The sequence below is a fragment of the Prosopis cineraria genome, unplaced genomic scaffold, assembly GCF_029017545.1.
Source record: "Prosopis cineraria cultivar Desert tree isolate PC_DT_omini unplaced genomic scaffold, ASM2901754v1 PC6, whole genome shotgun sequence".
Classification (NCBI taxonomy): domain Eukaryota; kingdom Viridiplantae; phylum Streptophyta; class Magnoliopsida; order Fabales; family Fabaceae; genus Prosopis; species Prosopis cineraria.
Window position 1 is genome coordinate 19584857 of NW_026555337.1, and position 24015 is coordinate 19608871.

The following is a 24015-nucleotide window of genomic DNA, read 5'->3' on the forward strand; positions in this document are numbered from 1 at the left end:
TTTTCACTTGCCCTCTTTGTCAGATAATGGGATTTCAGCATTTACTACATGATCCATCAACGGAAGAAAAATGCCGCGAGAGGAGCGTTGTGTTCCCCATAGGCAAAGAGCTCTAATCAAACGATAGTTACCAACTCAGAGCAACATGAAAGAGTGGAGGGATTCAGTTTCTTAATCGAGAAACCCACGTTCTAGTCATTTAAACGCATGTTTTGACAAATTCTTTGGCAAATGTAGCTGAAAGGATGGGGAGGCAAGCAAATCAAACGGCTTGAACAAAGGTCCAAAAGTGTTGGATAGGAAAGCACAGCAAAAGATTAAAATTTTCAACAAAAAAATGGTCCACTTAGTCACCGTCACTGGGATCGTAAGATGCAGGGCACCTTCTCGCGGGATTATTTGAATCGATTAGACTTTCAAAATCTAGAAAACAAAGATGGCAAGGAAAGAACTGGAACTATTCGTGTTTATGTAAAATAAAAATTTACAACATAATCAATTTACAATGTTAATTTTCTGTAAGTATATATGAGGAAGTCATTGGAGGGGAATACTTACTCGTTCATGCCCATTTGCAATTGCATATAACAGGAAAAATGAACTACAAATATTGACAAGTGCAGGTTGGGTTAAAAACAAATCTAGTAGGCAAATGAACAAAATTTAATAGGGAAATGGACTACAATCTATAGGCAAATGAACAACTCATCTAAACATGAAAGTAACACTTAGAATAAAATCAAGTGAAAGTAATGTTATGAATAAGTCTAATAAGCAAATGAACAACATTTAGTTGATAAATGAACAACAATCTGTAGGAAAATGAACAACATGATAACAAGCAATTTAGATTTGGAAAAATGTTGCATGTATATTACTATGCTGAAAAGTACATTATATACATCAAGAAATGAATAACCTAATAATGACTAATAATTACAAAATAATATCAAATAATATCTACTAATAATGGCTAAGATATATATACAATAATGATATAATATTTAGAGAATATTTTAGATAACATGTCCCTTCAAACTCAAGAAGGCTTAACAAAAAGCAACTTGAGTTTGTCTACCAAGAACTGAAAGTGGCCTGAATGAAAAGACTTTGTAAACAAATTAGCCAGCTGATGCTTTGTTCAAATTGGAACAAATTGGATAATGCCTCAAACAACATGCTATTGAGTAAAAGTGTCAATCAATCTCAATGTGTTTGATTCACTCATGAAATATATTATTTTGAGCAATCTTGATTACAGCTTGACTATCACAATAGATGTTTGTAGAAGAACCCTGGACTGTTCCTAGCTCATCAAGTAACCAGTGAAGCCAAAGAAACCTGGAATGCTGTTCATGAATGTTGAGGGAGGGGAAAATGAAATGAAACTAAAATTTATGGACTGAAAACATAATTATGATAAGTGTGGGTCAGAATTTTTGAGTTGAATTAATTTTGTTTGGATTTGTTAATTTTGAAGAATTGGCTAGGATGAGATTTGGATAGGAGAACTTGGACATGAAACTTGGAGGTTGGTGTCTATAAGATGTTTGTTAAAATGTTTGTTAGAGGAAGTGCTTGATTATGTATTTCCTAAAATCTCATTAAATTCTTTGGAAGGCATACTTGGTTTGGATGCTAATATCTTGTGAATTAAGTTTGGCATCCTGTAAAAATTTTGATTATGAAAGTGATATGTAGCTAGTTAAATTCTTTGGAATTATGCGATTGTTGAGAAATTATTGGGCGAAAGATTGAATGTTAAAAATGCATTATTGTTAGAATTGGAAATAATGTATACCTACTGTTTTAATAAAAAGATCAATAGAAGATTGTATTTTAATGAAGTATTGAGCTATGGCTTTTGAGGCATTTTTATGTGTAAAGTCTTGATTTTAAAATTTCAAATTTATTATAGCCAAGTTTTGATAGTGGTAATGTTGGAAGTAAAGTATTGAATTTATTGAAAGCTTATTTAAAGTCTTTATATAATTTTTAGGGTGCTTGGAAAAAGAGAATTGTGATTGAAGTTAACAAGTGAATTTTGAACTCTGAAAATTTTAGGTAAGTGGATAAAGTCTTAACTGATTTTCTAATGAAATTATCTTTATTGAAATATTATATTTTTATATAGAACATTTTAATAACAATAATGTCAATTTTTAGATATTTTGTTAATTAAATTACTTTATTTTGTGAAATTTTATATATGAAAGTGAAGACTAATTAAATTGTTATATGCATTTACTTCTTCTTATGAGATACATTTTCAAGACTGATGAAATTATCTTGACTAAATTTGATAATTTTAGCTTAACAATAAATGTAAGTTTGGGCATTAATTATGAAATTTTGTTTTGATAATTATTGAATTGATGCTTAAAAATATTCATGCGAGTTTGACTGAAATTTTTATTTTATAGTGATGATTTTCTCTTATGTTTAAAAATGGATTAGAAAGAGACTATGTTTAGAATATTAGTTGCTAACAACAGTTCCATTAGCCCTTACATGCCTCAGTTAAATAACTAGTTAGTTTGATCATCGTGAGTTCTATTCTCACATTTGTTATTTATGGGTCTAACACATGCATTTGTTATTCGTCACTTTAGGCTACGTTTGATTAATATTACCTTTATAGATTGTGTGTTCAAGTTTGTTTTATAGCTCAGGCTGTAATTAGTTACTTACCTTATGGGACCGTGTGTCCATGTTTGTTTTTGTGGTATAAGCTACATTTTGTTATTTACTTCCATGGACAGTTAATTGTTTTGATAAGTTCCTAGAAACATGAATTTTGTTACTATATTTATTTATTTATTGTATTTATTTGTTTTTGAAATCAAGTTTTAAGAACAATTGATATGATAATTTAATGGTTCAAAATTTTATTTAAGGTTATATAGAGTCTCTTAATTTTGAAGCTTGTTAAATATTTCATATAAAAATTGTTGTCTTATTAGTTATAAAATTATTGTAATTTATTCCCTTTATTCTATTTCATCTATTTATTGCTGGGACATTATTCACTGAAAAGTATTTGTTTAGTCTCAAATATCTTAACTAACGCTAATCTTCTTGTTGACTCATGACAAGCTTTTAGATGCGTTAGGTGGAGAGTTGATTGAAATTCCCTCATTTTGATGTAATTATAAACACTTATGTATTTTATTTTTAAAAGTATGGTTAGGTGCTCCACATAAGTTATAACAAAGGTTCTTTATTTTAATATATATATATATATATATTCTATCTGTTGGGTGTAGGAACTGAGCTCCTGTTTGATATGATATTTTGTATAAAATAATGAATTATAGAATTTTTGGGAGGTTTTATTTACATGGAAAGTTTTGCTGAAATTTTTGCAAAAATATTGAATATTTTATTATAATTGTTATTACTAAGCATATCATAATCTCAGTATAAATTCAAATACGTTTTAGCAATGGAAAAATTTCTCAATTTAAAACTTAGGAAATGTGTGATATGGTTCATGACCCATACCCGTCATACTATATTTTTGGGGTGCGACAGTTCAGATTTAATTTGACTAGTTTAGATTAAATTTTTTTCATGTTTTATTTTTATTTTATATTTATCAAAATAGAAATAAAAAAAACTATAAAAAAATTTAATAAATCTGCTCATCAATCTAACAACTTAGATTTAATATAAATAATCTAAATTTAATATAAAAATTTAAATTGACTATGTAAATATATTCTGAATAGTATAGATATACTCTAGAAAATGTAATTAACTTATTAAAAATATTTAATATTAAATTTTAACCATCTATATTAAAAATGAACTGTCCAAATTGGTAAGAAAATTTATTAAATTTTTTATATATTTTTATTTTAATAAATATAAAAAAATAAAAAAAACAAACATAAACGGTCCAGATTAAATCTGGATATATAGTCTATATTTTATTTTGCTGCGGTGGAGACGCGGAGGTAGGATTCCGTGGAAGAGAGAAGCCGAGTCCGTAATAAAATAGCATGGGATCATGTTGATATACGTTGCGGAGAATCATCAATTTTTGCATGGGAAAGATGCAATTTTCCTTAATAATACATCAATATTTTTCAATGTTCCTTATTTTTCATTCAAGTGAATGGGACTTGGACTTGGATTAAAAGGAATGAACAAGTTGATTATTTTGTAAAGTCAGTAACACGTAATCATGTGCGAGTATGTTGATGATTTTTTAAAAAAAGAAAAAGGAAAAAAAATGGAAGTAAAGAAGATATATGAAATAAAACAATGTAGCCTAACTCAACGTGTAATTCTTTCTTTTTTAACTTAAGCAAGAAGAAAACTTTATCAGGGCCAGTTAGAGAACACAACCACCGCAGAGGGGAAAAAAGTACAACCACAACTAAGAAAACAACCATAACTTCACTAAGAAGGAAATCATCCAGCCAACTGATATGCAATAAGAAGCACGTTTTGTTGTAAATTTTATTTAAATAATTTGTAAATTTCATCTTCTTCAACAAATATAAACTACATGAACTACATAAAATAAACAGAAGTTTTGTTATAAATAAATAAACTTTGAATATTATTTATGAGGTTTTTTTTGTAAATTTCATTTGGGAAATTTGTAAATTTTTTCTCCTCTTACAACTATAAATTAAATTACGTAAACTATGTGAAATTAACTGATGTTTTGTTATTAATAAATGAAATTTGAATGTTATTTATGAAGCCTTTTTTAATAAATACCATCCAGGTGACTCGTAAATTTTTTCTTATTCAACAAATGTAAACTACTAGGGTAATGTCAAATGAATGAACATTTTGTTATTAATAAATAGGCTTTAAATGTCATTTATGAATGTTCTATTGTGTATGACACAAAAAATTAATTCCTTTTTTCATAAAAAAGAAAAAAAAACTGAATTCCAAGAGAGACTTTTAGACCTTTAATGAAAATATTAGTTTCCTTGTATAAAGATTCTTGTAGCAGCAATATAGCAATGCTGTTTTTGTAATCATCTCAGGCTTTTTCAATCCTGTCTTTGTATTAAAAATAAATAAATAGTAAAGCTGTTTTTGTTTTTCATTTTATGTTTTTAATTGCTTTTTTGTAACGCACTTCGGGACACTCACTCTTCTTGCTTTATTTAATGGAGGGCATAATAGTAATTATCGGCACAACTTTATGACTTTTTTAGTCACGCTCCTCGATCAGTTTCTCTGACGGCGGTGTTCTAGTTTCTCTCGCGGTTCTCTTCGCGCCTCCGTCGCTCGTTCGTGCTCCGGTGACGGTGAGGTAGATTATCTCTTTTACTCTCATCTCACTCATTCTCAGCTTCGTCTTCATCTGTTCCTATCTGGGCATTCATCTGTCCTTTTCACCGAAGACAAGAAATGCTTTCTGTGATCTCGGAATTAGTTTCAAGTATGAATTGGGAAATTTGAATCGTGTGCGATCGTTAACATTGGTGTGTGTTGGGCTTGCTGTGATCATGGTTTCTCCTCTCGGCTTAGGATCGTTTTAATTGTATAACGAGTCACATACTTATCTTCAACACTCGCGAACTTCATCACTTCTGGTGGTTTCTTTTTTTCTTTTTTTAAGGAATGAACTTTATCACGTGGGCCAATTTCTATGCTCTCTGGATTTGTTATCTGCTAAGCACTAACAATGAACACCGTGATGCTAATAAGTATAGAGTTTGATTGGACTCAAAATTAAGTTGTTGTTACCTCCGGTGCCATAAGTTACATTCTAGAAGATTAGCTGACCTATTTATAAGCCATGATAAATATTTGAAATGAATTTTTAAAATTACTTTTTACAAGAAAAGAAATAACAGAACATCACTTTTTAAATGTTTATAGGAACATGTTTGAAATTTTTTATATTTTTATTCTTTTTATTTTTTTTTTGCATTGAAATTGGTGAGATTGGTAATAATAACTTATGAAAGGAACTGGAGGGAGTACTTCACATCATGCAATTCTAAATTAGTCATTTAGTAATCTTATGCCCTATTTGGTAGCATGAGATAGGGATTGGAGAAGTGGAATTGAAAAATCAAGTTGCTTGGTATAGTGGATTTCATTTTTTGGGAGAACTGCGTTCCATCAAAATTGAGGAACTAACTTCCACATATTCATGGAACCCAGGTCACTTCTTTTCTCACTTTCTTCATAAAAAATACCCACTTCCATGTACGAAACCAAACATGCTTTAAAACTTTATTTTAAATTTACTTTTTCTTCCACTTCTACTTGCAATTTGAAAATAGTGCTAGCTGTTAAAAAAGTTACATGGAAAATTATAGAAAATGCCGTAAAAAATTATAGAAAAAGTACCCTATAAAAAAATTAATATCAATTAAGTCTCAAAAATAGTGTGATAATTTTACAAATAGTTTTATTTATAAAGGAACATATTTTGTACTCTAGCTATAAATTTTTAAAGAAGGATTTATAAATTTTGGTGGAAGACTTATCAACTACATTATTAATTTTTTATAGGATATTTATGTGTTTTTTTTCTTTTTCTTTAATTTTTGAGGTTTTGTTTAGCAATTTTTTAAATCAATTAACAATCAAAATTAACTTTTCTAACGGTAAGGTACCTGGTGTGCCATTTTCAAATGTTGAAATGGAAAATCATACCACATCTAAATTTAGGACACAAAATGCTCCCTAACGAATAGTTGAAGGGCAAAAATGCTCTTTAACCCATGAATTTATTTCTATTTTGTTTAGTTGCCTTTGTAGGTATTTAGTCAATAAAATTTTTTTGTATTTTAGATTTCATCTTTTAGTATATGCCTGCACATCTCTGTCAACATTTTTATATTTGTTACTCCAATTGTATGATCATGTTGTCCCTTTAAAACCCAATAAAATTATTTTGTGTTTGGGGTTAATTAATAGCTAATTAGTTGTCATTCTGATGGTAGATGGAAGAAACAGATTCAAAGATGAGGCCTGAGTTAATAGCTAAAGCTTTGGTAGACACTATAGCTAAAAGTCATGAGTTGAGGGAAGCGGTTGCAGCAAGGACTGAAGCATCCAAGGCAAAAGCTGAAGCATATAAGGCAATAGCTGAGAGATATAACGGTAAGAGAAGTGACAAGGCCACTTCTTCTTCGCCGGATTATTCTCTTGCCAAGTGTGTGATTGCTCTTGATGACATGATTTTCCTTAAGGGAGATTATTATATGGAAGGCTTGAAAATCTTGAAGAACGACCCTGAATGGAGAGAAATTTTTCTTACCATGGAAGAGGGCAAGAAAAAAAATTGGCTACATCGTGCTTATCATGGAGAGTTGAGTCTTTAATTTATTATTGAACTTCACGATTATGTCATTAAACTTGTGAGTTTGTGTTGGAGATGGGATTTATGAGCTTTTATTATGTTATTGAACTCTATGGTTATGTCATTAAATTTACGAGTTTGTGTTTTTATTCTAATATGGAACTTTATTTAGAAATAATATTGTGTTTGGATCAATGGGAATTTGGATTTTACCAAATTCCTCATGTTAATACTCAAAAATTTATAGATTCATTTATTTCTTATTATAATTCTTTTTATAATTTCAAGTTATTCTCGTATTCTAGTTATTTGAAATTTCAATCATTTCAAGCATATTGTTTTTGTGTTTTCCACTATCAATATCTTTAGCACTCTTGCATCTTTTCTTATTTATCGTTTTCCTTTTTCATCAATTGAAAAACAAAAGGAAGCTTGTCACTTTAAATTTTTTGTTTTCACATCAAATTCAACGCACCTCTCTTTTACTTTGAAAAATTTTTAAACTTCCCAAATAGGATTTTAAATATATGAATTTTAAATTTGAGATTTTAAATCTAAAATTTAATACACTATCTTGTAAAATATTTCTAAGTTGATTAGTGCTACTACAAAAAAAAAAAAACATGACTTTCAGCGGCGATTCTAAAAAGTCGCTGCTAAAAATGAATAATTTGTAGCGACAATAAAAGTCACCGTTGAAAGTTTGACTTTCTGCGGCAACTTCCATGTTAGACTTTCAACAGTGACAAATGCATACCATTGCTGAAGGTCTAAGTTTCAGCAGTGACATATAAATTGCCGTTGAAAGTTGACAATCAAAAAGTCATCACTGATTGTCAACATATTTTATAATATGTTATAATTTCATAAAACTTATGTTATAATAAATATGTTTAAGTTTTTGCAGGGACATATTAGTCACCACTAAAAGTTGACAATTAGTGACGATTTTTTAAAGTTACTGTAGAAAGTAAAACTTTTAGCAGCGACATTCAGAGTCACCATTGAAAGTTTAATTTTGTATTTTCATCATAATTTTTATTTTTAATTAATTTAATATTTAACTTTTTAAGGCATTAATTTTGTTGTATTATTGTAATTTTATAATGAATATATAAAATAACATAATGAGTTTTCATTTAATATATTTTATGGTTAAATTGTAACTTTAAAATAATGAAATTATTTTAAGATAATGTTAAGGTATTATTTAATACTGATAATCCTGAGCAAAGGATTAAACCAAATGATATTATTTTACATCAATTTTTGTTATCAAGTAATGTTTGATTTGATTCAATCCAATATTTAGGCCAGTTTGATTAATTAGTTTTGGTCAATTAACACCAAATCTAACTGAATTGACTAATGCATACCTCTATGTGAAGTGATAAATTTATTCAAAAATATAATGTTTGACTTTTTTTAATTTGGGATGCATATAATGTGGTAATGAGTCTCTATTTTCAAATGTTTTATGATTAAATTGATATTTTAATCAATAACACTACTAGTTTATAATAATTAGACATGTGATAGTTAAATTTACTCATTTATAGAATGATATTTCATCTAATCTAATTTTTAAATTCAAATTCTACATTTAATACTAGTAACTTTAGAGTTTGATGCCAGTTTAGATGTTCCCAGTTTGATGGTTAATGATAGAAAAAAGAAAGATGAAAAGAAGAAAAATGAGATATTTTAAAATTTCACTTTTAACTTTTATAGTATATGAAATATACATATGTATTTGATGCTATATGATTTTTTTTGTTTGATGCTATCTTGTGACATAAATATAAGAAAATTAGATAATATAGTGTATAATTTTCTTATAAAATTATAATTTAAAAATGAAAACTAATTAAAAAAGTAAAGTGTAATGTAAAAAAAGCCAGTTACATTACTTAAGAGTTATTGTTAATGAAAAGTAAAAATAAAATTTTAAATAAAACTAGCTAGAAAAATATATAATTATGAACTAATATATAAGAATCTATATTTTTACTATTTATTCTTAGATATTTTTTATATCATCATTATAAATATGAATATTAAAATAAATAATAAAATAACCTCAAGAAGTAAAAAAAATAAAATAAATAATACAAATGATATTATATCAACTATATTTATAGTTTACTTTAGACAAAATAAATAATATAATTTACAATTTTAATAAATTAAAGGAATTAAATTGAAGTATTTAATGATAGTAATGATATTTTATAATATTTAATATTTTATATATGTGTGTGTTTGTATAGTTTAATTATATATATATATATATATAATTATGTAATAATAGACTGCAGGTTCATTCCAACTCAATAGTAAAATGGTGAGACACAAAAGGAGGAGGTCAGGGGTTCAAACCTTGGAGGAGGCAACTTGTAAAATGAAAATATAAATTGATGACATAATAACACGTGGTGTGAGGTAGGAGCGACACATGGAGGGTGACATGGCACCAAGTGGCTTGAGGTGGGGCGACCCGTGGGGGTGACGTGGTGATAGATGGAGGAGTGTGTATAGAGAGTATTGCTTAGAAGAGGATAACCCCTTAAATGGTGCTCAAATTTCTTAAGGAATTAGTCTCATAGTTTCCAAATGTGGGGATACCTTGAGAAATTTTAAAAAGTTACTTAGTTATTTTTTTCATTTGTTGAACCAAGCAACATGGAAATATTCATAATCTATTACTTTAAATTTTATATATAACTTTTTATAGATTTTTTTCCTTGGTTTAACTAATTAAAAAATATATTAATTTTAGTTTTTTCTAATTTAAAACATATCCTCAAAAACAAATGTGATCCAACAGGCTTTATTATTTTCATAATTCAAATACAATTTTGAAATTAAAGTTATCAAACGAGCCTTTTTTCTTTTCAAAAGTAGTTCTTTAAAATCATTTTACAAAATAATTTTTTAAAACAAAAGGTGAAAAAAAAATAAAACTAGGCCTAAATTTTTTCAACTTGTATTCCTATTTTATGATTTACAACATTTCTTTCATGATTTCCAACTTTTTTTTATGAAATATTTCCAACTAATGCTACAACTTTTACAACTGATATGGACAGCCAGATCTGGCATTCGATAAATATAATGAGGATCCTAACTTTTACGTATGATGTGTGCAATGAGTTTTTTTTTTTGGGTTTTCCAAGGTATTTCCATAATTGTTTGCCATAATGAGATTAATCCTTCAAAAAATTTTAGTATTATTTAAAGGATTGTTCTCTCTCAAGTGATGCTCTTCATATTCTATAAATGAAACTTTAAAATGATACTTAAGTGATTGTCACACTAACAATTTAAAGATTGTAAATGAAAGATAAAAAGTTGAAAAGAGTTGTTTATTGAAGGATAGCGTCAATACAACTTTACAGGATGGTGCTCATCCTAGAAATCATAAAGAGTTGTTTGTTGAAAATGTCTTTTCTATTAAGTCCTTAATTTTTTTCTCATCACATAATTTCAATTGAAAACATATTTTAAAAACTGTTGAAATATATTTTCTTACGTTTTAAAATCTTATAGCCTCAAATGCATGTATTTATATTAGGCTTTAGGTGGAATTATCATTTTCTGGTGGTCATATCTTCAAAAGGTAACTATCCTTTTAGACTATTCCACAATTATAGTGGATCTTTCACCATTTGATATTCAGCTTTTAGCCCCTTATGAAGATGATAGTGAGGGAAGATCATTGTCTTGGCCTTATGTTGACTAATTGTCTTTGGCATCTAAGTGAATTTTTTTCCATAATATTAATGGCTGTAAATTCAAGTTTAATAAGATTTGTCATGATTCAAACAAAAATAGTAATAACAATTAGAATTATGACAACATTAATAAAATAAAGCATAATAAATAAACAAATAGTATAGTAAAAAAATAATTATTCACATATGCAATAAAAAAAATAACCATAAACAAATCATAAAATATAATTCATAATGAAGCACAGTATAAAGAAACGTAAATATAAAGAAACAATTTTACTAAATAAATAAAGCACAACAAAGATAACGAAAGGTAATAAAGCAAATAAACTAATTGATAAAGCAAATCATTCATATGATATTAACAAATAAAACAAATTATATTAACAACATAAATTGATCAATAAATACACACACATAAACAAGCATAAAGTCGCGCGCGCACGCGCACACATTTTTAATTTAATGGAGGGCTACAAAAATATAAAGATGATATCAAATACATAAACAAAAGGAAGGAAAAATAAGTATATCAATCTTCATAAAAATATAAAACAACAAATAATAAAAAAATAAAGCAATGAATGATTGATGAGACTATATTAAATTAATTCACTAATCACATGATCATTTTCAAATGAACAACATGGAGAAATGTAAAAGACTTTGTGACTAAGAAGGGGAAAGGAGAAGAAAATAAAACAATAAAATATAATGTAGCAACTACAAATATAAATAACATAACTGAGAATGTTGATAGAGCAATAACAAAAAAATAGAATTATATGTAATATAAAAACACATTAATCTATAAGGTTATATCTTATTTTTAGTGCTAATTCATGATGATAACATGTTATAAAATATAACTAATATGAAGAATAGAGAAGAACAAGGCAAGACAAGAAATGGGGAAGAAAACGATGGAGGAAATTTTCTTATTCTTTTAGGTACATGTGCTTTGGATATAGCTTCTATTTATAAGCATCTAACTATTAAAGTCTTATTTTAGTGTTACAAAGAAATAAAGAGGTATATAATGGTATATTATGTAGACTTTGAAACTATAAAAAAAACTCCTTCTAAGCTATTCATTAGGATATTAAAGATAAAAAAAATTCTAAAAGGTATCCGTTATGCATATCCACAATATAGTACATATAATATACAATATATATATATATATATATAATAGGTTGTGAGTTATCACCATCAAATCGCCAACTCGTGAGGTAAAAATGAATTAGTAAGAAGAAAAACAAATGAAAAGGGAAAATAACAACCAAAGACCCTGTAAGGAATATAATTACAAAAAAGGACCACAAGGTCTTTAAATAGCAATGAAGATTTTTGGTCCTAAAGTGTAAAAATTGAAGTGTTTATTGACAATTACTCGCCTCATTGCCTATTGCAAGGCAGATTCAACAACTTCACTGGAACTAAGAAGTTGTAGTTAAATTATTAATTTTGTCTGAAAATATAATAAATTTTTAATTTTACCCCTATTTAAATGAAAATTTTTTAATTTTGTATTGCATTCTCTCTCATTGTTAATGAATTTAAATATGAATAATATTAAAAAAATATAATTAATACCCCATAGCGTACCTTATATCCTTAAAAATACCATTGTAAGTTCTGAATTCTAAGTTTCTAAAACATAAATATCCACTCCTTAAAACTTCATCTCTCTATCCCTTGCCCAACCCTAGCCTCTCCTCTCCACTTTCTAACTTTCAATATCCATGGTCTCAAAACCCATGCTCTCCCTCCCTCATCTTTTATTAGATTAACGTACAAATTTTCCTCTAATATTTTTCATTCAGATGCATTTGGTATATTAAAATATTTTTTGGCGCAATGTCATGCCTGCGTTTTTAAAATTGGTACAATATCATTCCAGCGTTTTTAAAGTTGGTGTCCATGCATGCTAGGATATTTTTGACTTTTTCCACATATGCATTCTTCCTCCTCGTCTTTCCTCATCTTCGCTTTGCCATCGATTTCTCATGCCCAGACTACCACACTCGATTCATCATCATCTTCATAGTCACTGGGCTCAACAATTCTCTATTTGTTTCTTCCTCACTATCAAACCCAAGTTCGAGATTCAACATCTCACTGTCATATCCTTCATTTGACAATTTGCTTGTTATAGATATTTGATTGTCTTGACGTCAGATTCTAAGAAGAGCTCATACTGTAAATTATTTTAATTGATATCGAACGATTTGCCAGTTATAGATATGCTTATTGCTCCTTGAGTAGTGAGTAATAAAATAGGATAGGATCTTTGCTGATGTACGTTACCGAGTCATCAATTTTTGTATGGGAAAGATGCAATTTTCTTTGATATTACATCAATAATTTCCTATGTTCCTTATTTTTCATTCAAGTGAATGGCACAAGGGTTAAAATAAATGAACAAGATGACTATTTTGTAAAGCCAGTAACACGTAATCATGTACGAGTATGTTGATGATTTAAAAAAAACAAAGAAAAAGAAAAACGGAAGTAAAGAAGAGATATGAAATAAAATAATGTAACCTGACTCAACATGTAATTTTTTCTTTTTCTACTTTTAAGCAAGAAGAAAGCTTTATTAGGGCCAATTAGAAAACTCAAACATCATAGAGGCGGAAAAAAGTACAACCACAACTAAAAAGACAACCATAACTTCGTCAAGAAGGAAATCATCCAGCCACCACTGATATGCAATAAGAAGAACTTTTTATTGTAAATTTTATTTAGATAATTTGTAAATTTATTTTCCTTCAACAAATATAAACTACATGAATTATGCGAAATAAACAGAAGTTTTGTTATAACGAAATAGATTTTGAATGCTATTTACAGAGTTTTTGTTGTAAATTTCATCTTAATAATTTGTAAGATTCTTCTTCTTCAACAACTATAAACCATATGAAATATGTGAAATTAACTAACATTTTGCTTTTAATAACTGGAATTTGAATGTTATTTATGGAATTTTTGTTGTAAATACCATTTAGGTGACTTGAACATTTATGTGAAGTGAATGTATGATTTGTTAGTAATAAATGCGCTTTAAAAGTCATTTATGGATATTCTATTGTGTATTAACAATTCGATATTTTTATCAAAAAACTTAATTCCAAAAGAGACTTTTAGGCTTATAGAATTATATTAAATTTTATTGGACCTTTAATAAAAATGTGTTGATTATATTCCATGGGCTTGCAATGAGATTCTTCTGGCAATATATATTAGAGCTGTTTTTGTTTTTTTTTTTAATTGCCTTTTTATTATGCACTTGAGGGGACACACTCCTTTTGCTTTGATAAAGGGATGGCATAATAGTAATTATTGGCACAACTTCATGACTTTTAAAGTCATGCTCCTCGATCGGTTTCTCTGACGACTGACGATTGTGTTTTAGTTTCTCTCGCGGTTCTCTTAATGCCGCCGTCGACCTCGTCGCTCGCTCAACTTGCTCTCACTTTCTTGCTCCAGCGACGGTGAGGTATATTATCCCTTTTACTCTCTCACTCATTCTTAGCTTCGTCTTCATCCCTTCACATCTGGCATTCGTCTGTCCTTTTCACCGAAAAGAAGAAATGCTTTCTGTTATCTGGGAATTAGTTTCAAATATGAATTGGGGAATTTGAATCTGTGCAATCGTTAAGATTGGTGTGAATTGGGCTTGCTATGATTATGGTTTCTCCTCTAGGCTTAGGATCGTTTTAATTGTATAACGAGTCTCATACTTATCTTCAGTACTCTTAAACTTCATCACTTCTGGCGGTTTATTTTGAGGAATGAACACCGTAATACTGATATGTATAGAGTTTGATTGGACTCATATTTAAGTTATTGTTACGTTGATACTCTCTCGGGTTTCATTTATATGGCACATTTAAAAGGTCATGTGGTCTTTTCTGTAAGTTATGGTACAACTTTTTAAATAATATTTAAAAAATATTTTAAAAATTACACAGGAAAAAATAATATGACATTTTTTTAATATTTTATAGAATTATATTTGGAATTTTCACACTTCTATTCCTTTTATTTTTTTTATATTGATATTGGTGATGTTGGTAGGATTGATTTATAAAAAGGACCAAAGAGAATACTTCACATCATGCAATAATGTTTTTAGTCATTTAAAAAATGAAAAATCAGGTTGTTCGGTACAGCGAATCTAATTTTTTTGGGAGAATTGGATTCTATCAAAATTGGTGAAACTACCACATATTCATGCAACCCATTTCTTTCCTCACTTTCTTTATAAAAATACCTAGTTTTATATACATACCGAATATGTTTTAAAATTCCATTTCCACCTCACTTCTTCCACTTCCGCTTACCATTTGAAAATAGTGCTAGCTATTAAAAAAAGTTACCTAACAAGTTATTGAAAATAACCTAAAAAATTTGCAGAAAAATATCTTATAAAAAATTAATATCAATTAAGTCTCTAAAACAGTGCGATAATTTATAACTCTTCCTCCAACATTTACAAATAGTATTATTTATAAATGAATGCATGGTACTCTAACTATAAATTTTTAAAGAAGGATTTATAAATTTTGATGGAAGACTATTAAATTACACATATTAATTTTTTATAGGGTATTTATGTGTATTTTTTATCATTTTCTATAATTTTTAAGGCTTTTCTACTATTTTTAAGTCAACTAATGTTTGAAGTTAATTTTTGTAATAGTAGAGTGCCCAGTACACCATGTTCAAATGTTGAAGGAGCAATTACACCATATCTAAATTTGGAGTGATAGACACTCTCCCTAACCATTGAAGGACAAAAATGCTCTTTAACCCATGAATTTATTTTTATTTTGTTTGCATTGCCTCTGTGGGTATTTAATCAATAATTATTTTGGATTTTGGATTTTATCTTTTAGTGTACGTTTGCACATATCCTTCAATATTTCATATCTGCAACTTCAACTTTATACTCCAATTGTCCCTTTAAAGTCCAAAAAAATGATTTTTATTCAGGGCTAATTGTCATTCTGGTGGTAGATGGAAGAAACTGATTCAAAGATGTGGCCTGAGTTAATAGCTAAAGCTTTCATAGATGTTGTGACTAAAACTCCAATGAGTGAAGCACTTGCAACATGGGCTGAAGCATCTAAGGCAAAAGCTGAAGCATACAAGGCAAAAGCTGAGAGATATAAAGGTGAGAGAAGTAACGAGGAGGCCACTTCTTCTTCCTCCGATTATTCTCTTGCCAAGTGTGTGATTGCTCTTGATGAGATTGGGTACGTTCATGAAGATCGTTATATGAAAGCCTTGGAAACCTTGAAGGACGACACTGAATGGAGAGAAATTTTTCTCAGCTTGACACCTTCCAGGAAACAACAATGGCTATATCGTGTTAGTTGTGGAAAGTTGGCTCCTAATATATTAGATAAAATTCTATATGCATAAGTTTTTATTTTGTTATTAAACTTTATGATTATGTCATTAACCTTGTGAGTTTGTGCTGGTTATCTGATTTATGAGCCTTTATTATGTTCTTGAACTCTATGGTTATATCATTAAACTCACGAGTTTGTGTTTTTATTCTACTATGGAACTTTGTTTATAAACAATGTTGTATTTGGATAAATGGAAATTTGGATTTTACCAAATTGCTCATGTTGATAATAAAAAAATTCGTAGAATCATAAATTTCTTTCTAATTTCAAATTATTCTCATATTCTAGTCATTTAAAATTTAAGTCATTTCAATTATCTAATTTTCTGTGTTTTTTACTACTCTTGCATCTTTTCTCATCTATCACTCTCCTCTTTCATCAACTGAAAAATAAAAAGAAGCTTGTCACTTTTACTTTTTTTTTATGCTTTTGCTTTAAATTCAACGCATCTCTTTTTTCCTTTGTAAATTTTTTAAACTTTTCAAACAGAATTTTAAATATATAAATTTTAAATATGAGAGTTCAAATCTAAAATTCACCAATTCAAAAACTATTTTATAAAATATTTCTAAGTTGAGGTATATTATCTCTTTCTCTCTCATCTCACTCATTCTCAGCTTCGTCTTCATCTCTTCATATCTGGGCATTCATCTGTCATTTAATTGTATAACGAGTCATATACTTATCTTCGGTACTCTCCAACATCATCACTTCGATCTGGTGGTTTATTTTGTGGAATGAACTTTATCACGCGGGCCAATTTCTGTGCTCTCTGGATTTGTTATCTACTAAGCACTAACAATGAACACCGTCATACTAATATACTGATGTGTACGGAGTTTGATTGGACTCGTAATTAAGTTATTGTTATGTTGACACTCCTCCGGTTTCATTTACAGGGCATATTCTAAAAAGTCATTTGGTCCTATTTATAAATAATGGTGTGGCTTTTTAAGTAATATTTGAAATGTATTTTTAAAATTATCTTTCATGAAAGAGATAAAATAATATAACATTACTTTTTAAATTTTTTATAGGGACATGTTTGAAATTTTATACACTTTTATTCTTTTCATTTTTTGCATTGATATTGGTGAAGTTAGTAAGAATGATGTATAAAAGGAACCGGAAGGAGTACTTCACATCATGTAATTCTGTTTTTAGTCATTTAGTAATCTTATGCCCTATTTGGTAGCATGAAATTGGGTTGGAGAAGTCATTTCTTGGGAGAATTGGGTTCAGGGAACTAACTTCCACATATTCATGAAACCCAGGTCACTTCTTTTCTCACTTTCTTCATAAAAAATACCCACTTTCATGTGCAAACCAAATATGCTTTAAAACATTATTTCCACTTAACTTTCTCTTTCACTTCCACTTGCAATTTGAAAATAATGCTACCTATTAAAACAAGTTGCATAGAAAATTATAAAAAATGACATAAAAATTATAGAAAAAAATATTCTGTAAGAAAATTATTATTTTAATCGATATCAACGATTTGTCTGCCATATGTATACATATATATATGCTTATTGCTACATTGCCCAGAATCATCAATTTTTGTATGCGAAAGATTCAATTTTCTTCAATATTACATCAATATTTTTTTATGTTCTTTATTTTTGATTCAAGTGAATGGGCCTTGGCCGGTTAAAAAGAAATGAACAAAATGCTCATATTGTAAAGTCAGCAACACGTAATCATGTACGAGGATGTTGATGCTTTAAACAAAAAGGAAAAGGAAAAGGGACAACGGAAGTAAAGGAGATATGAAATAAAATAGTGTAGCCTAACTCAAATTATAATTTTTTTTTTTTTGCTTTACTTAAGCAAGAAGAAAAATTTATTAGGCCAATTAGAGAAAGCAACCAACACAGAGGCGGAACAAAGTACAACCACAACTAAAAAGACAACCATAAGATTAAGAAGAAAATCATCCAGGCAACTGATATGCAATAAGAGGCGCATTCTGTTGTAAATTTTATCTAGATAATTTGTAAATTTTATCTTTTTTAACAAATGTAAACTATATGGATTATATGAAATAAATGAAAGTTTTGTTATAAATAAATGGAATTTGAATATTATTTACAAAGTTTTTATTGTAAATTTCATCTAGGTAACTTATAAATTTCTTCTCCTTCAATAAATATAAACCACGTGATTATGCAAAATTAACCAACATTTTATTATCAATAAATTAAATTTGAATGTTATTTATTGAGTTTTTATTGTAAACATCATTTAGGTGACTTGTAAATTTCCTCTTCTTCAACAAGCGTAAACCACATGGACTATGAAATAGACGTTTTGCTGTTAGTGAATAGATTTTGAATGTCATTTATGAATGTCGTCTTCTTTCTCCTCTTAGCTTCAAGAGAGGGAGACGGAGCTCGCTTCCTCTTGTCTGGAATATCTCCTCGATCGAGGCGACTAGAGGAGCTCTTCTTGGCCCTAGACTTTTTAGAGACCGGGGGAACAGAAATTTAGGAATAAGCGTCATCTTGCTCCATCTCCTGGACCACGATCCTCATGGAAGGGGCTGTCGGGGTCTTGGAAGCGGCGGGGGCGTCAATTTTGCCCTTTAAAAAGGTCACCAGCGCGTGGAATTGTGTCCAATCACGACCTACACAAAACAAGGCAAGTTAAGTCTAAGGAAACAAAATGAAAAGGGCAAACATAAGATAGATGTGGAGGAAATATTTACTGGTGTGGCTCTTTATTATGCGCATAAAGCGCTGGGGCCACCATTTATTAAAGTGGAGGTAGGCATCTCTATCTACAAGTTCCACTTTGCATTGCCTCTGGGTGGTAAGTGGAACAGCTATCTGATCGATAGCCTCTCTATCCAGCAGCTCCATGCTAATTTGGGGGGACAAGCCCTGAGAGATGCACTGGCTCAGTCTAAACTGGCCCGCCACCAGTTGAGGGTAATAAGACTCTAAGTATACTCTTAGAGACTTGGAGGAGGAGCTAGTGTACGGCAGCCACATCTTCTGGGGAGTGGTGGCTGGAAGGAAGACCTCGTCTCTTAGAAGGTTGGCGGGCTTGTTTTTCTTTTCCACCATATACTTGTACCAGGTGGGAAGGTGGCAATCAAGGATGTTGAAAGCTTTTAAGGTCCTCACCAAGGACTAACTTTATTAATAGAAGAAGTTGAAGAAGTTCTTCGACTCCACTAGTGGATAGCCACCCAAAAGACAAGTGAAGGGGAGGTTGGCACGGGAATCATCAGGAAAGGGCTCTCGCCGAAGGTTGGGGAAGTAGGCTGTCGTCCACAACTTTAAAAACTAGATGGCCCTACTGAAGTTGCTGAAGGGCTTCTTGATCAGCAACTCCCTCATGTCGTCATAGAGACGGCATAGAAACATAGTTCCCAAGGCTAATTGATTGCCACAAAGCAGGGACTGGGTGATCCTGAGCTGCAGCTGCACTGGTTTCCCTCCCCCTGAGGCTAGGATCTATTAACTAGGTAAGATCCGGATGAAGACTAGGTGCTCCGTGGTGATGACGGGCTCGAAGGCTAGTTTCTCGAAGAACAGCTCCATAATTTTTGAATAAGAGCCCACGGCCCTGATCTTGCTCTCCAAGTTGGCAGGAAGGGTGGTATAGAAGTTGTGCTTCTCGAGGATAGCATAGAAGTTCTCTTCCTTGGTGATGGGTAGCCTTAGGAACATGAAGATGTCCCACAGCGTGAGGGACATTAGGCTGAGCTTAAAGATGAAAGCATTACAGTCTAGAGCCTAGAAACTGAGGTGGGCCGTCAGAAGGTCCACGGGGACGTCAACATTGGCTAGAGATAGTTGAATTAGGTCATATAGACCCATCTCCTTCCACTAGGGCACATAATCTGACTCCAAATACTTCACCTAGTTGACCCAAGCACGAGGGGACTGGGGCCAGTTCCTAAGCTTTCTGCAAGACGACTCAAGGAAGGGCGAGGTCGTCCGAGCTAAGACTAAATTGCGAAGAGAGGTCAGTTGCCATGGATTCAGCTACATAAGGGCATTGATGTCAGATAGGTCAAGAGAAATTGTTAAGTACCTGACGTCACTTTTATTGGAGATTTAGAAACTCCAAGGTAAAGTGCTGGACAAAAAGGAAGCTCAGTTAGAGCACTTTTCAATAAAATAAGGGCTAGACACAAGAAGCGAGAAACTTACCAGAAGGCTACTGATTCGTGGAATGACGAACCCTCCTGAAAAAGAAATGAATGAGAATTAGGATAGGAAACTAGGCTAATGAAAAAAAAGGTTTTTTTTTTCAAACCATGAAATACATACCGTTATGAGCCTACCTAATTGGTTCACCGAGTTATGGATAGTTGCCAGAGAATCTGATAAACTACCCGAGGAAGTAGAGGAAGGGGCGATGACAAAAGAAGCAGATTAAGCCATTTGGGAATTAGGGTAGGAAAAATTTTGGCAGACTGAAGACTTGAAGTTCAAGAAATGGCAAAGAAAGCAAGAGAAGTGATTAGAATCTGGAAACTAGTTTATATCGGTAGAGGGTGCTAAGAAATGAAGCGACGTTTTGATTTTTTCAAACGTGCCACGTGGCTTATGTTACCAGCTATTAGCACGTGGGGGGCATTGTTTGGGCTAAATATGAAATGTCACCTAAATAGGTCACGAGGCTAGTTGGGTTGAGTATTCAAAACGTCAAGCCCAATATAAACAAAAGAGGCCGGCCTCGAAGCTTAATAGAGTCCACAACAAATAAACATGCCGAAATCCCATCAGCTTCAAATATTAAACCATTGGCACGAAGACACGATCCTAAGTGATGCCGAAATCCACACCCAAGTAGTTTGGTGAAACGGGCTATTGATCAAAATGGAGAGACCTTGCCATAAGTTTCACGAGATTCTTGATTCTTTGATATAACATGCTAAGTCCTAAAGAAAAGGCTTTTGCTATCAGATACTATAAATAGAAAGAAGAAAAAAACAGAGAAGACAGTCAACACTCAATCAAGACTTGCATAATTTACATTTATTAGCCTTTTTCAGTTCTTAATTTTTAGTCTGTAATTTTCAAATACTTCAATAAAACTACACACTTGTTCTACCAAAGCCTACTATCTTTTTACATCTGAGCGAACTATGGTAAGGGAACTCAGGATCCTTTCGTTATCTATTGAGACCCAGCATCTCTAGCACGCCTGGTATTTGTTGTTCAACCATGAACACTTCCCAAACAGGATTTTAAATGTAAGAGTTAAAATTTAAAATTCAAATTTAAATCCACCAATTCAAACACTATCTTAAAAAATATTCCTAAGTTGCTTACTTATTTTTTTAATTTTTGAACAAAGGAACATCAAAATATTCATAATCTATTAATTTTATTCATAACTTGTTATAGAAATGATTTTATTCCTTGGTTCAAAAAATTTAAAAAGTAAACCAAATAAGATTTTAGTTTTTTTTTAATTTCAAAACCTATCCTCAAAAACAAACGTTACCAAGCAGGCTTTATTATTTTCTTAATTCAAAAACTATTTTGAAATTAACATGATCAAACAAGCCTTCTTTTTTTTTCGTTAAAAAAAAAACAAGCCTTCTTTTTATTATTTATTTAGGAAAATGTAACTTTTGGTTCCTCAAATTTGTTTCAATTATCGATTTGGTCTCTCAAGTTTAATTTTTATTAAATTAGTCCCTTAAGTTTATTTCACTTATCAATTTCATCTTAGTTATTTAAAGGTTAATGAGAATCCTAGAACCTAAATTATTATTTAAATGATATCCTAGACCTTGAACTATTAAAAAGAACAAAAACTCCCCTCATCTTGTAAATTGCAAGCAAATTACCCCTTGTTATTTATTCATACAACATTGACCGTTATGTAACCTAACTGGCATGCCACATGTCAAGAGTGGATTAGTGCCACTTCAGCCTTTGACTAGGCCCTATAAAGTCAAAAGTAACTAATGTTATATGTAAATTTATAGTAGCAAGTAATTTGCTATTCAAGTAATTGTTTAGGATCCAAGATGCTCATTAAATCATTATTTAAAAATAAGGTTACATTGTTAAAATTTATTGACATGGATAATAGAATATTCATGACAAAAATGTAAATTAATGAAAAGAAGTATAATTATTTAGATGGAAAATAAATAGACTTTGAATTTTTTTTTTTAACACATACTTCAGAGTTCAGATTCATTTGCAGGAGTACGAGTGACTTGAAAGGACCTGATTCAACTTTTCCTCTGCTTAATAATAATTCTAGAAAATTGCGAACATTGTGAGTTACCTGCTTTCATTCATTTTCATTATATAATATGTTTCTTGTTTTTTCTCTAGGTTAATGCCAATAAGGGACTCTGTTGAAGAGTGAGAAGATAATGGTTGTTCCAAAATTTGGATGTTCGACTGTGCTACAGGACGTTGAGGTACATGATTATCTTAGGAAAATGATTAGAGGTGGAAAACGGGCCAACCTAACCTATATAAGTTCAAATTTTATCAGCCAAGTTTATAAGCCTGTTTTTATTATTTTTAACTTTGAAGATTTTTTTAAAACTAAAAATTTTGTTTATAATACTTCATATTTTTATAATACAAATTATAATGTTCAAAATTTAAAAATAAATAATAAAAATTATAATTTTAAAATATAAACATATATTTTAAAATTTAAATTTAATTTAAAAATTAAAAAATTTTTATTTTTTATAGGTAAAATGAAAAGGATTTAAAAGGGATGTCCAAGCCCACACCCAATTTTTCAGAGCCTAAAAGCATTGTTTCCCTATAAAAGATTCTTTTTTCAAACTCAAATTCTTATAAAAATGAGTTTAAGTGGGTGGCTTGTCAAGCTCAGTTCTTATTTTCAAATTTAGAAATAACTTATTTATCTTTGCAGTGAGAGCTGATTCACTGCTAGCTATTTCATTTTGTTAGGCTATTGTCAAATGAGGTGTTTCCTTGTTTTATAATTTTTGGATGAAATTTCTTTTTCAAAGACTGGAGCTTTAATGAAGTGCATGGAAAAATTCCAGAAACACCTGGTCAGCTATCAAAAATGAAATTCATGTAAGAAATTTTTTATGGTTTTTGAGAGAGAGAGAGAGAGAGAGAGAGAGATACACACACACTACAAAGAAGGGTATAGATGAATATTAAGGAAGAAAATAGGATAACGACATAGAAAATGTTCCAGATAAGGATGCTTGGAAACCCAAGACATTCATTGATCGTGCCTCTCAGAATTGTAAGTCTACATGCGATATAATTGCTTAACTCTCCTGTTTAGGTCATAGTTTTAATTTTCTAGCGTTACTTATATAATTAAATTTCTCGCCTCTCCTCTCTCTTTTGTTGGTTCTTTTTCTATTTTCTTTTTTTAGAAACTGTGAGATTCTTGCTTGAAATTTACCTCAAATCCTATTTTTATATTTTGTCTTTGTTTATGCAATTCATGCCGCATATTCGTTTTTTTTTTCATTTCTTATTCTAGTTAAATTTACAATATTTTCTTATTTCAGGGGGATGGGAGGACATGATGTTAATCAAATCAAAACTACGCGGCCTATGTTTGTAATTTGTAAAAG

General features: G+C 30.1%; 2 protein-coding genes across 3 annotated transcripts; both read left to right on the forward strand.

Moving 5' to 3' along the window:
• Positions 1-5144: 5144 nt before the first annotated feature.
• Positions 5145-7481, forward strand: LOC129312584 (uncharacterized). The gene is made up of 2 exons (XM_054955246.1): positions 5145-5284; positions 6933-7481. The coding sequence occupies exon 2, from the start codon at positions 6933-6935 to the stop codon at positions 7311-7313; it is 381 nt and encodes a 126-aa protein (XP_054811221.1). The 5' UTR covers positions 5145-5284; the 3' UTR covers positions 7314-7481.
• A 6923-nt stretch (positions 7482-14404) lies between these two features.
• Positions 14405-16601, forward strand: LOC129312606 (uncharacterized). 2 transcript variants are annotated; one of them, XM_054955270.1, is made up of 2 exons: positions 14405-14527; positions 16027-16601. In XM_054955270.1, the coding sequence occupies exon 2, from the start codon at positions 16051-16053 to the stop codon at positions 16456-16458; it is 408 nt and encodes a 135-aa protein (XP_054811245.1). In that variant the 5' UTR covers positions 14405-14527; positions 16027-16050; the 3' UTR covers positions 16459-16601. The 2 variants fall into 2 exon arrangements, with proteins under 2 accessions (XP_054811245.1, XP_054811246.1); XM_054955271.1 differs by having other exon boundaries at positions 14413-14527; positions 16051-16601.
• Positions 16602-24015: the final 7414 nt, after the last annotated feature.